Source organism: Rhincodon typus, chromosome 20 (genome assembly GCF_021869965.1).
Source record: "Rhincodon typus isolate 14 chromosome 20, sRhiTyp1.1, whole genome shotgun sequence".
Classification (NCBI taxonomy): Eukaryota; Metazoa; Chordata; class Chondrichthyes; order Orectolobiformes; family Rhincodontidae; genus Rhincodon; species Rhincodon typus.
The window spans coordinates 34,920,484-34,936,852 of NC_063351.1; the positions used below are offsets into that span (position 1 = coordinate 34,920,484).

Here is a 16,369-nt window from a genome sequence, read left to right on the forward strand (position 1 = left end):
TTTATACATATATACATGACAGAAATTTATATATAAATACAAATTACCATGTGATTTTAATACTTGTACTTCACAGGTGATGCTGCAGTCAAGCAGTACAAATAACACAGTTATTCACAATATAGTCACAATCCCATTCTGACTGCTATGTTTGTCCAATGATTGTTTTGGATGACCTTTTCTGTTTAGACTTAAAATTGATGAATCCCATCGAGGCAAGCTAATGATGGTGGCTAATTTGATGTGATGTAATTGATGAACTTCAAATCATCCCATTTTCCTGTTACAGCTGCCTGGCTTTGTTCTAAGTACTCATGTCCTTTGACTCTGACACTTTGATCATGCTGATCTCAATGTTGAATAGCTGTTATTTGCAATTGCTCATGCTGTGGTGCAATAAAATGCTTAAATACAAGAAAAAAATGATGTGAACCTGTCTCCAAGATTTTCTATTTCTGGACACCATTGATGTAAAGTATATTCCTCAATCCCAAGCTGACTTATTGTAGATCTGAGAGTTCTGTTTTTATTTACACTTTATAATTGTTAATTAACTGCTGTTTGAAACATTCATTAAAAACAATTGCTTTGCTACAGACTTTACAGATTATGAGACTTAAATGGCATTAATGTTGTATTTATTCAGGCAAACTGTCAATTCGTAGGTAATGTTCAAAGATGAATGTTTTTTAATTGTTTTTCATTTATAGCATGATTAATAAGCATTAATTAATGTTAGTATTTTCTGTATCATTGTAGATTTATTTTTGTGATTTTTCATTTCTCACACCTTCAGCCCAAATGTAAACTTGGCAGCATTGGAATTTCCCTCCCCAGCTATTATCTCGGGTTGAGAAAGAATGTTTGCAATGTCAGCATTCTGATTCGAGCCTGAACTGAATTTCAAACACCATATCCTCTCTATCACCGCCACTTATGTAAAAACACCTGTCTTCCTACCCATTACAGCCCATCTTCTGCCAAAACTGTGACTCATTCCTTCATTACCTCCACACTCAATATATTCCGAAGCTGATGAATTTTGCGTATGGTTTGGAGAAGGTTCACACTTGATTAAATGCAGTAAACATCATCCACTGTGACAATATCACGAGGACTTGATCAGAGTATAGTAGGAGTTGGTTGGGATGGACGTGTGGCTGGTGTACATCTACCAACCACAGTAGGAGGGATCCTATTCATGTAATTTATAAATAGTTGTGAAAATCCAATGAAACTTTCCATTGTTCACTCTACAAGACACTTCTAAGACATACTACATGATGAGCAGCTAATTGTTGGTAATTGTGGACTACTGCTACAACTTCGTGAGCAACAGTGACTAGCCCTATTTATAAATTATGCCAACCAAGAAAAGATAGACTTGAGGCCTTCAAGCGAAACTAGAGGAAAGAAAACATGCTGGTGACCCAGAAAACATAAAAATATTACTATCAGCAGCAAACTCCACAAACCTCATAGCGACGCTCAGCACAGCGGAATACATCAGAGAATGTCACAGAAAGCACTTCAGGCCTGACAGAAAACACATAGGATCAAAAGCTCATAGGATCAAAAAACACATAGGATTTAAAGCTCTAAGGCAGAGGTGCAGACTGCATTGAGAGTTGGTGGTCAGTGGAAGCAGATGCACGTTTGACTTGAGTTAGTGAGCTAAGCAAACATCATGGATTGCGTGCTTTAAAGCAGAAATTCGCTGAGTGACGAGGACAAACCTTAAATATTACCATAATTGAGGCTGAAAGTGCAGTAATTAATAAAAAAAAAGCTGCAACTCTGGGTGTCGCCACCATAGCAGATCGATACTATGTAGCAGGGGTGGAGGAACAATTGTAAGAGGGCCACAGTAGAAAATGTGCATATTCCAAGAACAGACAGCTAGGGGTGTTACTAAACAAGCCATTAAAGCAGATGAGCTTTGGGCATTTTAAAGAAGTACACAATTCTGGTCTGATCAAAAGTTTTTTCAGAAGATGAAACAGCAGTAGAAGTCATTACAAGGCTCCGAGGTACAGAAAACCTCTGTTACAGACTCGAACACTCCAGTGTTGCAGCAAAGTGCAAGAGAACTGTCACTACCACAGAGAAAAAGAAACTTCAAAGAAGATAAAATACCTAATCAAATTAGGAAGGTATGCTATCAGAAATAGTATCACCAGGATAATTTAATTTCAAAGATTGGTCGAATAGAATACAAAATTAGACATCCTGGAGAAAATAATTCTTGAATTATGAAATAGCTTCTAAGCTGGGTACTATTATGAAAATCCACTTTTGCGCACCATTGGAAGCATTAAAGACAATGTTACATTTTCCAACAGGCAAATGAAACATTAGACAACCTCAAAGAGATGTTAAAAGCCTTGAAAATTATTTAAATCTCAGAACTAACAGAATTCTTGAACAGGCAAGATTCAATAAAAGGGTGCAATACTAAGGTATCACGTTCCCTGTAAGCTGTGCATGTGTTTAGCTCCTCATCAGAAAATAAAATCACACACCCCACAATCTTTCATAGACTCAATAGCATGATGTTCAGGCCCACACTTCTGACCAGTTGGTCAGTACTAAGTACTCATGCAGCCATGTCCATGGCTTTGTAGCTCCAGTTTCTGATCAAATTCAATCCCTGTTCAGGCAGTCAGTGGGAGGTTGGTTTGGGGCCAATGAAGAGGCCAGCGAAACCTCAGAAGTTCTAGGAGCTTGGAGTTTACTGTCTCAGGAGTTACTCAAGCAGCAGTTTAAATTTTTCTTTCATAGGTTTACAACTAGTTTAGAAATATCTCATCAAAAAATGTCTCAATGAAAAGCAAAGGAGTCTTCAAGCTCCATAAAAAGTTAAATTCTGTGTGTATCAAAAAGAATGGCTTTTCAAAATAGTTGAAACTGAAATAGCACCTTCAGCACAAAAACAGGGGGTACAGATCTGTGATATAGAGTCATACAGCATGGAAACAGACCCTTCAGTTCAACCAGTCCATGCTGAACATAATCCCAAACTAAACTAGTCCCGCCTGTCTTCTCCTGGCCCATATCCCTCCAAACCCTTTCTGTTCATATATCCAACCAAATGTCTTTTAAATGTTGTAATAGTACCCGCATCCACCACTTCATCAGGAAGTTCATTCCACATGCGGACCACCCTATGTGAAAAAATTTGCCTCTTATGTCTTTTTTAATCTGTATCCTCCCACCTTAAAAATATGCCCCCTAGTTTAGATATTCCCCTTCTTAGGGAAAAGACAAATACCATCAACTCTATCTATGCCTCTCATTATTTTATAAACTTCTTTCAGGCCATTTCTCAACCTCCTATGCTCCAGTGAAAATAAAGTCCCAGCCTATCCAGGCTTTCCTTATAACTCAAACCTTCCGTACCAGGCAACATCCTGGTAAATCTCTTCTGAATCCTCTCCAGCTTGATAATATCCTGCCTATTACTGGGCAACCAAAACTGGACACAGTATTCCAGAAGAGGCCTCACCAGTGTCCTGAACAACTTCAACATAACCAAAGTACAATATCTTGAATTTATCCAGATTGAACTCCATCTGCCATTTTTCAGTAATCTTAGAAAACCTTCTTCACTGTTTACAATGCCAACTTACTAACCATGCCTTTTATATTCTCAACCAAATCATTTTGGTTGGTCTCACCGATGAAGTGGGGAAGTTACGGTCCTTGAAATAAGAGGACATCTGGAACACCCCATCTTAGGAGTTTCTGCGACCGCAACTCTCCGCGACTCCCTCGTCCGCTCCAAACTCCCCACTAGCCCTACCACCCCGGCACCTTTCCATGCAACCGCAGGAAGTGCTACACCTGCCCCTACACCTCCTCCCTTACCTCCATTCAAGGCACCAAACAAAACCTTTCACATCAGACAGATGTTCACCTGCACATCCGGTAATGTGGTCTACTGAATCCACTGTTCCCGATGTGGCTTCCTCTACATCAGTGAGACCAAGCGGAGGCTCGGAGACCGCTTTGTAGAGCACTGTACTCTGTTCGTGACAAACGACAACACCTTCCGGTCGCGAACCACTTCAACTCCCTCTCCCACTCCCTGGGTGACATGTCCATCCTGGGCTGCCTCCAGTGTCACAATGATGCTACCCACGAACTGGAGGAGCAACACCTCATATTCCGCCTTGGGAGCCTACAACCCAATGGTCTCAATGTGGACTTTACTTGTTTCAAAATCTCCTCGCGCCCCCGGCCTCATCCCATGACCAACCCTCCCACTCATCCCCGCCTCCTTGACCTGACACCACCTGTCCGTCTTCTCTCCCACCTATTCACTCCTCCCACCTCACTGACCAATCACCACTACTGCCTACCTGCACTCACCTATCACCATCCCACCTACCTTCCCCAGCCCCACCCCTCCTCTCTCTATTTATTTCAGAGCTCCCTTCCCCCTCCCCATTTCTGAAGAAGGGTCCCGACCCGATAAGTCAGCATTCCTGCTCCTTTGATGCTGCCTGGCCTGCTGTGTTCCTCCAGCTCCATACTATGTTATCTCTGAGTATCTAAGTGAATTTCTCTATTGGAGTGATGAAGTTGAGGAGGTTCTGGTCACTCTGGTCACTTTAGGCAGTGATGTTAACATTGCTGCAATTCTTCAATTTATTCAACAACTGTATAGCAGGTTTCCACAACAGGAGTTAATGGGGTGGCATGCATTTCATCAGGCTGCAATGACCAAGACAACTAATTATGAATTGGGAAAAGTCTGTGTTGTGCACCTGACATCAAAATATTCCGGATATCCAAATATTACAAGAGTATGGCCTCAAAGATATGTGAACTGTACTCTGATTTTATATTTGTCATTGTGGAAAAAGTCAAGACAGATTTCATTCAGACATTCAGTGATTTGCAAATTATGCCCTAAAAGACAAATAGTTGCAAAAAATTTCCACTCTTGCCATTTGTGTAACATTTTAAGCATTGATTGCTGATTGTGAGTGGATTTGGCCTAATGATTCTGACTAAATCTAAATCCAGAAATAGAAAGAAAACAGATCACTTGGATAATTTGATGCAAATTAAGTTGTACATTACATCTGGACAAAATATTATAATGCTGTGATATACATTATTGAGCAGTAAATAATGATAGGCATGAAAAGCTGCCAACAAGTAGTGAAGAAATTACTAGGGCCACCTTTTGGTAGAGTATTATAGTTGGTGCATGGAGCGTAGCTCTAAACGAGACTTTTGAACCAAGCCAACAATTTTGTTTATTTTAGCAAGTGGAATACCTGTAACTAAAACAACATAAATGTGCACTTTTAATAGTTAATTTTTATTATTCAATAATGGGATGTGGGCTTCGCTGTTTCAGACAATATTTATAGCCCATCCTAATAATACCTTGATCTTGTGATCACGAGGGCAATTAATAATCAGCCACTTTGCTGAGTCTGGAGTTTGGTGTAGGCCAGATTTCCTTCCTTAAAAAACATTAGTAAACCACGTGGGTTTTTTATTACAATCAACAGTGGCTTCATTGTCATTATTTGACTCTAACTCCAGAACTTTTGTTTTTGAATTTAAATTCCACCGTCTGCCATGGTAGGATATGGACCTGGGTCCCCAGAACATTACCTGAGTCTTTGGATTAATTTTCTACCGATAATACCACTAGGCTATCACCACCTCCAATAAGCACACTGCAAAAAAAATTGCCGTATGACGTCCGCTCAATGGATGCTCTGGTTTAAATATACTGTTCAAACTACTCAGGAGTCTGCACAGGCGCGACTCAAATTAGGGAGAACGTTGTCCTGGAGAATCCATAGACGATTTCTTCATTGATCTCTAACAGGTTAGTGGAGAGATACAACAGTGGTGAATTTAAACTAGAATTGGTAAGAAATCGGATTATTGCAAGTATTATTGATGAGTCTTTGTTAGATTAATTACAGTCTAAAGATACCCAAAACTTTAGAGAAAATAGTTATAGATAGTGAGTGAAGCAGAGGTCCAGAAGGAAAATCCTAAGAGGAGAAGATAAGGCTAGGATTCTATTCATTTGTTCAGGTACAAAACCACAAATTTTCGATGCAAGAGAATCTAACCATCATTACTTGACATTCAATGGCATTATCATCACTGAATCTTCCACTGATAACATCCTAGGGGTTACCATTGACCAGAAACTGAACTGGACTAGCCATACAGTGGTCCATAAATACGGTGGCGACAAGAGCAGGACAGAAGCTAGGAATACTGCAGCAAAAAGCTCACCTCCTGACTTCCCTGTCCACCATTTACAGGGCAGAAGTTCGGATTGTGATGGAACACTCCCCACTTGGCTGAATGAGTGCAACTTCAACCACACTCGATGTTGACACCATCCAGCATAAGACAGCTTGCTTGATTGGCATGACATCCACAAACACTCATTCCTTCCACCACTAATGCTTAGTAGTAGCAGTGTGTACCATTTACAAGATGCATTGCAGAAATTCACCAAGGATCCTTAGACAGCATCTTACAAATCACAATCACTACCATTTAGAAGGAAGAGGCCAGCAGATATATGATAACTCTACCATCTGCAAATTTCCAGTGGCCCAGTGGTTAGCGCTGCTGCCTCACAGTGCCAGGGGCCCAGGTTCAATTCCACTCTTGGGTGACTGTCTGTGTGGAATTTGCACATTCTCCCCATGTCTGCATGGGTTTCCTCTGGTTGCTCCAGTTCCTCCCACAGACCAAAGATGTGCGGGCTAGGTGAATGGGCCATAATAAATTGCCCGTAGTGTTCAGGGATGTGTAGGTTAGATGGGCTATAGGGAGTGTGTCTGGATGGGATGCTCTGAGGGTCGGTGTGGACTTGTTGGGCCAAAGAGCCTGTTTCCACACTGTAGGGAATCTATGGAAGCTGCTCACCATCCTGACTTGAAAATATGTCACCCTTCCTCCCGTGTTGCTTGGTCAAAATTGTGGATTTACCTGCCACAAATGGATTTCAGTGGTTCAAGAAGGTAGCTCACCACCATCTTCTCAAAGGCAACTGGGAATAGACAATGAATGCTGGCCCAACAATAGATGCCCACATCCCACTAATAGTTTTAACTCATTCTTGGGTTGTGGGTGTCACTGAATGGGCCAGAATTTTTATAGCCCATCCCTAATAACCTTTTGATGTCAGTGGCTCATTAGACCATTTCAGAAGGCAGTTAAGAATCAACTACATTGATATGGTCTGAAGCCTTCATTGCTTAGACCATTGAGTGTAGGGTTTGGTACTTCATGTTGTGGTTGTACAGGATGTTGGTAAGGCCACTTTTGTAGTACTATGAACAGTTTTGGTCGCCCTGCTATAGAAAGGATATTATTAAATTGCAGAGGGTTCAGAAAAGATTTACCAGAATGTTGCCAGGAACTGGAGGATTTGAGTTGTAATGATAGGCTGGAGAGACTGGAACTTTTTTCACTGGAGCGTAGGATGTTGAGGGGTGGCCTTATAGAGGTTTATAAAATCATGAAAGATGTAGATAAGGTGAATAGCAAAGGTCTTTACCCTAGGGTGAGGGAGTTCAAAACTAGGGGCATAGTTTTAAGGTGAGAGGAGAACTTTTAAGATGAGGCAACTTTTTCACACAGAGGGAGGTTCATATGTGGAATGAACTGTCAGAGGAAGTGATAGATGCAGGTACAATTACAATATTTAAAAGACTTTTGGACAGGTACATGAATGGGAAATGTTTAGAGGGATAAGATAGTTAGGGAGCTTGGTTGGCGTGGACAAGTTGGACCGAAGGGTCTGTTTTTGAGATCTCACACAGACCAGACCAAGCAAGAATGACACATTTCCTCCCATTAAGGGCATTGGTGAACTAAATGTGTTTTACAAGAATCAACAGTAGTTACATGGTCTTTTGTTTTAATTTCAGATTTTATTTCCCTACATGAACCCATGTCCCCAGTGCTTTAGCTGGGGCCCTGAATTACTAGTCCAGTGTCATTTGCACTGTGAAACATCTTTCCCTAGAATGAATGAAAAAGAAATTTCCAACACTGGGAATAATAAAAACCTTATGTGTATTCTACAAACAAAAATATTTACTCCTGTGTTGACTGTTGTGTATTCACTTTAATCTCATTCAAAATGTGAAAGAGGTTAAATATCACAAGGGCAAAGAAAAGCCTGTAGAAAATTTTGCTATGCTTATGTTCATGGTGGAACCTAAACTAAAACAGAATATTCTTAGGTTAGTTATATCAGAATAAAAAAAATTGTTTCATACCCTAAGTAAGATGGAAAGCTATAGCTGGTTCATCTGAAATATTTTCCATTGTATTCAAAGCTGAAAAGAGTTCAGATTCCAAGTAGCAACAAACTTTTAGGAAAGTACAAAGGAAAAGGTAAAACTGAAACGTTACACCACTTGACAGTAATAGACAGACAGTGGTCGTACTTGTAACTGAATTCAATCAACACAACATAACTGTCTAATCTAAGTCTACCATTAGGGCCTTAGGCAATTAGAAAGAGACAAGTTCAAGAAAATTGGCAGACCTCCCTACCTTCCAAAGAAGAACCCCAACAATATCAAAGAGTATCCCATCAAGTAAGAATGCATCTCGAGATGACACAAGTGGCAAAACAAACAAACAAGTTTCATCAATAATTTAATAGCTGTGTGGGAAGGAGATACTGCAAAATACTAAAGGGTTAATGTGATAAACCTGACTGTTTCCGCACAGATCTACAAACAGGATGCAAACTCCACTGACACAAATCAAAGTATCGTGCATACAATTCCATGGAACACACCAGATTGTCTGCATTTGTAAAACCAAAGATTTGGGGGAGATGGAGTAATGATAAACATAGATAGGCAAAATAAAAGTTACAGTACTAGTATTATGAAAAGAATTTAAAAGGTTTACTATGTGAATGAGTGCATTAGGCACCACCAAATGTGATGGTGTTGGGAAGATTTGTGTGGGCTGGTCTGGGACAGACCAGAGGCACATGTGCTCCTCATAGTCTCTGTGATAATGTGGACTATATTCATGTAACTTGTAAATTGTAGCTGTAATGCAGTAAATGTACTATTGTTTACATATAAGACTCTTCTGGCTAAAACCACAAAAGTGGCTATCCTCATCCATTCTCTACCACAACTATCAGCCTTCTATCCAGCACAGCCTGTGCTTCTAAATTCTGCTGTCTGTATCTACTCTATGCCAAGGTTCACTCATTCAGCATTCCTGCTTTATTAAACTAGCTCCTGATCCCTCTGTGCCTCCAATATTAAAGCTTACAAGCTCCCTTCATTGTCTCTCTCATCAGTATCTCTGTAGCCTCTTTGTGGACTCTCCATCGTGGTGAACTAATCTTATGTCTTGACTCCTTCCCCCTTTAAACCCAGCAGGAAGCTAGGTGTTGAAACTGTTGTTCCCTGCAGTTTGGAATTGTTCCTTAAAGCCTTATGCCGCTCCAATTGTAGACATTTCTTAAACTGCATTGTTAAAATCCACCTCTCAACCCAAGTTTTTGGTGAGCATCCTAATTAATTATTTCTTAAGTCAGAAGGCTGAATCTTTTGATTTTTTTGGTTAAGCCTGATTTGGGTTGAGTTGTTTGGAGGGATATCTACTGCAAGGCCTAGCAAAGTTTCTTACTGTATCTCACCAAACTCACCTTGTTAGCAATCAAGCCTGCCCTTGTGACTCTCATCATGTTCGATTCCAATCCTGTCTTACCATGCAGTATTACCTGAACAACACACCACTCAGCGGACAGCCTGAATTCATCAGCATCCCTTGTGCCCATGCTCATTGTTCGCTCAGACAAGCACTGTCTATCCAGAACTGCTCTGCAAAGTTTCTATCCATTTGGTCCAGAATGCGAAATTCGTGCCCTGCAGTATGGGCAGGGACCTGGAGATCTGCTGAATGGTGTGTCACAGAGATTTCCTCTTCTTCCAGGACCAACAGAGAAGGTCATAATACCAAACCATGCCAGCCTCATCCAAGGTTGCTGCCTCGGTCAGTACAGCCTCAGTCATCTGGAGCAATGCCCAGCAATGAAGGACGAAGGTTGATAATATTCTCCATTTCACTGCCATCTTCTCTCCAATATCTCACCCTCTTTCTATCTCTGTTACTTTACCTATCCCCTACAGAGGATCATGCTCTACCACTCTCAACAATTCCTACATTTTTCCTCACTCAATGTCAACCACTCCAACCCCCAATACCATGAACTCTGCATGCCCTCTGTGCTGCCTACTCATCTGGTGGTGGTGGGTTGGGAAGGGGATGCTGCCTGACATTAGACTTTTCCCCCTTTAAGTGGAGAGAATCCTAACTTTGACCATCCCAAGTGGCTGACTGGCCATTTTCAAGCTCCTGAGCTGGTATCAAAGGCTGCTGTTGACTTTGCTGGGAAGCCCTGAGTGAAGGCTATCCCCTTTGACTCGACTAAAGTCTGCTGACAACTATGATGAGCTTCCAGCCTTTGTGTCTGCACTAAACGGCATGACAAGACCACAGTAATTGGAAGCTGGTACCTCTGGCTGAGGGAGCAAAATGCGAAAACCCAATGCATTGGCAGGGATGCTCTGAGCTCCAGGCAGGCTCAGAATGTGTGAGCGTTATGATAGTGAGCAATGAACCCAGAGATGCAGCATGGTCCAGTCCATGAGCTGGGAATGCACAATATCCCAGCTGCAGCATTACAATGATAATTGCTGGTGTTACCTGAGGTGTAGCATTGAATTGCAGAAGCGTCCTGTATGCACCATAAGGGTCTTAGAGGCTAACACATATCAGATGTGGGGTGTCCCTGACTGGTACCCATGGAGTGTGCCCCAAAACATTGTTGCCCCATGTCCAACATAAAGGTTCTTTGGATCAAGAGTCAGCTCAGGTCGCCAGGCATCCGTTTAGTTTCAATGTCAAGTTTTCTCGATAGCTAGCTTGTTTGGAAAGCTTGGTAAGTTCGAAAGCTGAATGTTAATGAGGCAAGTTGGGCTGTTGACAAGGCATTTAACAAGCAGTAATCCCACATCACTCAGATTCCATCAGTTTTTTTTGTCTGATATCTTTGCGAAATTCTTTAAAATGTTCTCTTTCTAAATGAAAATATGTTGTCATGGAAAATTTTTCTTTAACTAACCAGAGGCACCAACGCAAGCAATAATTGTTTGCAATTTTCCCATATTATTTATTAGAATTAGAGTTTACTTATCTACTTCAAACAGTTTTTTTCTTTTTATATGGTATACCATCCAACTCCAACATTGTTAGGAATGTTATTCCTGAGGATAGCAATGGAAGTTAGTTGTGATCATCCATGGAAATATATATGCCTAAATTTAATAAAGAGCTGTGATCATGGGGAATTATTGTTTTATTTCAGGAGAATCTAAAGGAGAATAATCATTTGTCATATGCCATTAAATCATATTTCTCTTCAGTAAGGTCCTTGATTTTAAAAAGACAATACCTTGCTAAGCAGAGAGATAAAGTGAGTAAGCCATGGTGGAGTATTTTTAAAGGGATTGGTATCATCTGCAATTTGCAGAGGTTGGGTAGCAATTCTTTTTGTGACTGAGGACAAGGTGATTTATTGCTGGGCAATACTACGCCTCTTGTGACCTCCCTTTCTGAAAACATAGTGGATAATAGACTAACTTTGCAGCATTTGAAAATAACTCATGCTAGGATCATTAATCTTTTTTATTTAATTCCAGTCAATACAAGCTTCAGATTACACAACCCTGAGAAAATTCTGCAGTACGAAAAGAGGAAAAGCTTTTCTTTTCTAATCAACTACTTGCTTGAAACCTATACATATTATTCAAATAACGAGTTTTGTCTCCAAGGTTATGGAAATGACTCTTGTTGCTAACAGCAAAATTATCACTTTTTTTTGGATTTTCCTAGATCCTCTTGATTAACTGAAAGGCACAGGAATAGGGTCAGCCTGGTCTTTAGGGAGAATTAAATACCTTTTAAGATTGATTTAAAAGCTTTAAGTACCTTTTTAAAGCAACTCTAAAGCATTCAGTCACAAGCTACTTAGATGTTTAACATAAGCCCTTAGCACATTAAGTGAAAAATATTATAAGGATTTTGTCCAGTTTGGATTCCCGACAGTATAAGTCTCTGAAATAAAAGTCAACGCTTGCTTCATATTGATTGTGGATGAAAAGAATCTTTCTTCAGTAAATTAATTCTTTGGGGAAAAAGATCTGCTAAAAGATTGATCAAAGCCTTATTTCAAGCAGATCTTTAACTCATTCATTACCTGTTTTCCAACAAGTGATATTCCAATATAATATTTCTTTTGTGGTATGATGTTTTATGATAATCTAATTCAAGTATTATCAGATGAAATGGAAATAATCAAATACTTTTTAAAATTTTAGTATTATTGCAAATATAGTTATATACAATACCAAATCTACAGTGGAAATATATGTGGCTAGATGCTACGTCATAGATTAAACACCTTGGGTCTTTTGAATTATTGCAATAATATAGTTTTGAGTCACTATTGTCATTAGTTTGACACAGGTTGAAACTTGAAGTCATATTGGTTGACCACTTGCCCGTGAAACAATTGCAAATTATTTTCGTAATTGTTGCTTGAAACATGTTTGTCTTCACGTTAATTTTTAAAATGAACTTTTCTGAAAACTGAATGCAACACTGTTACAGAATATAATGAAATTAAATCATGTGTAGCAGTATACTTGACAGAGAATGAGAAGAAAACTCTCAAATTTGTTTGATATGGTGTGACAATATTATTACAGATCTGAAAGTATACATGAGTTTTTCCTTTAAAAAGTGATAACATAATGTTTCCAAACTCTCATATTTCCTCAACATTATGTAATGTCCCAAATTTTCAAAAACCTCTAACTTTTTTTTGAAACAGCAACTCATGAGGGAAAGACAGCAGATGGCTAGTCGTCCTTTTGCATCTGTTGATGTTGCCCTGGAAGTTGGAGCTGAACAGCTTGATAATGTGAGAGGACCGCCTGAGGTAAGAACTGTGACTGTACTCATAATAATTGCATATTTATATGAAGTCACCTTATACGAAGTGTTATAATTATTCGGTATATTTGTGATTTTGTTGTATGGATACCTTTGGTTACATACTGAATTTGTTATGATGTCAGCCAATGTTATTACTGGACAAGTCATATCCCAGATTGAAATAAGGCATGATAGATCATATTTTCTTTCTCGTGGCCACTGATTGAAGCATATGCATGCAAAGTTGCAGATTGGTTTTAACTATATGAAAAATTCTCTTCTGCATAAGAAATGAAAATAAAATAGAATAATCTGCTCTCTATACATATAACATACACTTAAAGATTTCAAACCACACAGTAAAAATATGATCCCATTAGTTTCAAAGCCATGTCTTTACAATACTCATACACCAGAGAAAACTCTCATTTCCATCATCCCTACAGGGCTTAAGTTAACTGTGGTTTCAGCTGTGGTCTTGAAATTTGACAGCCTCTTCCTGCAGCATTCATGCAACTGAGCTTAAACTTCCTCAGCTTTAAATAACCTCTTCAGGATTTTAACCAAACACTTCTGGTCCAGAACGTTTACTTTTAACAGTTAAAAGTAACTCGATTTTGCAGGAGCAACTGCTTTACACACCTAGCTTCAGCCAAGGCCTGCAGAACTGCCCCAAATGTAAGTTATTAAAACAAAAACCTGTTTTATTTTTCCTAAGCTATGTGTGTTGCCCGTAATCAAAAGAAAGATTAAAAAATCCTGAATTTCTAAACTGAAGTCTAATGCACAAATGTTTACCTTGTTTACTTGTAAAATTATCCTAATTATCTTAATAATCCAAACAAACCCGCCACTCTCCAGTAAGTCTTTCGTTCTCACTTTGTTTTAAAAATCACCGTGGATACAGAAATAATTGCAAGTTACTCATTAAACACCTTTAAACACAGAAAATTCAAATTCACAAAAACATTAGAATGAAGTATTTTAAAATTACATCTTACATCACAATATACGCATGTAAGGATCAGGTTTTTTAAGATCAAGTATTTAGGCAAAAAGTAGTTTGTTGACTTCTTACATGGGAAACGCAATCAAGGAGTGGAAATCTGTGCCGAACTAATAGTAATATTACTGGTTGCTGACCATGGTGCTGAATTCAGCATGGAACCTTTGTCCCATTCTATCTATCCGTGTTTCTGTTTAAATGAGAAAAGAGCAATTTCGAGAGTGTCAAAAGCATTCACTGGATAGTTTCCATCAACAGCACTCCTAAAACTAGCACAAGGCATTTTTAAAAGGATTTTTGAGCTAAATGTCAGGTATCAACTTTTGCATATGATATATAAAGTGTTATTCTGATGAAGGAGCAACGTCTGAAAACCAGTGTTTTCAATTAAACCTGTTGGACTTTAACTTAGTGTCGTGTGATTTTTGACCTTGTCCAACAGCGGCACCTCCACATCATGAATAATTAAGGTCAAGGGTCATGCATGTTATTAACTACTGTTTGAACATACACTGTATGAAATGCAATCTTCTTGGCATGTTTTCTCCCTAATGTTGCGGTTCATTCACCTGAGCCATTATACTGAAAAAGAAGAAAGAAATGTCCTTGCATTTTTTAGGTCTTAATGCTCTATGGAATAAAATGAATGCTGTAGGAAAAATCTTTGTGAAGGAAGTGGAAAATGGATGGATTTGAGATTTAACTTTTGCCTGATTAACACATTGATTTCTTCACAGATATAATGCCAGAATGACACGAGTAATATGAGTTAATGAACAATCATTTTAAACCACAGAAGTTAGCTATATAGAATAAACTCGGCAATCCCATGTTTTCAGGAGCAATCCATGTTCAAAGTGAGCTGAGATCAGCTTGCAGTGTTGTGCCAATGCTCTAATTCATACTCTCTTTGAGTATGGCTCCTTGCTCAAAGCTCCAAAGTGGTGAAGCAATTATTCTATCTTTGGCAAGGTCATACTGATTTATTGCCATCGTTATTAGTTCTATTATTGTGGTTGTTCAGAAGTTTGCTAGCTTGAAATTAATATGTTTACTTTCACAGCTGTATTCATATAATCAGAACTATCAGAAACATGCTGTCTTTGTTGCATTCTGTATTTGTCAGTTTGAAATTTCGCAATGTTCACCTTAAAACTTATATGTAAAATCTGTGGTATTGTTGATTGTTGACCAGCACAAATGGCATATTTACAGAAATGTTCCTTAACAAATAGAAATAAAAGAAATTCTTGCATTTATATAGTACTTTTCATGATCGGACCTCTCAATACACTTTGTAGTTAATAAAGTAATTTTTAATACTAGAATCATTTGCATATTGGCAACGGTTTTGCACATAGTGTACTCCTACAATGAGCAATGTAATAATGACCAGGCAGTTTTTGTGATGTCAGTTGAAGGGTAAATATTGGTCAGCGCACTTTTGTAACTCACCTGCGTTAAATCATGCTAATTTGGAAACCTTGAGTTTGAATTGTGTGCACGTGAATGAGTAACAGTGCTGAGAATAGATTCATTTCAACCACTTCCTCAGTCCAACCATTAGGTAGGTAGCTCTGGTTTCAGTAATTCATTGTCCACTCATGTTTCTTAAATGATACTAATATAATTGTCAAATATTTGCTGTCCACAGCTGAGACTTCTCCGGGAGTCTGTGTAAAAAGACATCAAGTAGCTTAGTTTACAGTCTCTCTCCAACGCTCATATTGCAGCTTTTCCAGATTTAAATAATATTTTAACATGCAGCTCAAATGGCCAATTCAGAAGGTAGTGAATTCAACTCTTAGTCCTTTTCATTTGAATACACTTTCCTCAGTTGATTGGATTCTGTCAGCTGAGATGGCAGATGGATTGTCACAGCTGTGACATATTTAACAGCTTTAGAAATTCAATTATTTTTGTGTGCGCATGTATGTATGTTAATGTTTTCAAGAGGATTAACAATCCAAATCAATACTTGTTACTACTTTTGTACAAAGATACAGTAGCGGATAACCATTGTGTAAGTATGTCAGTTCACAAACCTGTTCATGATGAAGGTTGTTGTCACTGTTCTCTTCAAATATAGGAAATTACACTGATAGTAGGAACTGCCAATGCTGGAGAATCTGAGATTACAAGGTGTAGAGCTGGATGAACACAGCAGGCCAAACAGCATCAGAGGAGCAGGACAGCTGACGTTTCAGGTCGAGACCCTTCTTCAGAAATTTCTGAAGAAGGGTCTCGACCCGAAATGTCAGCTTTCCTGCTCTTCTCATGCTGCTTGGCCTGCTGTGTTCATCCAGCTGTATACCTTGTTATCTA

At 39.0% G+C, this 16,369-nt stretch overlaps 1 protein-coding gene across 1 annotated transcript in view; it reads left to right on the top strand.

Annotated features, from left to right (window-relative positions):
• The window catches only part of atrnl1b (attractin-like 1b), an 843,599-nt gene that overhangs the window by 630,833 nt on the left and 196,397 nt on the right, over positions 1-16,369 (top strand). The window contains exon 23 of the mRNA XM_048609206.1: positions 12,935-13,042. Within this exon, the coding sequence (XP_048465163.1) occupies positions 12,935-13,042 (108 nt within the window). The remainder of the gene's footprint in view (positions 1-12,934; positions 13,043-16,369) is intronic.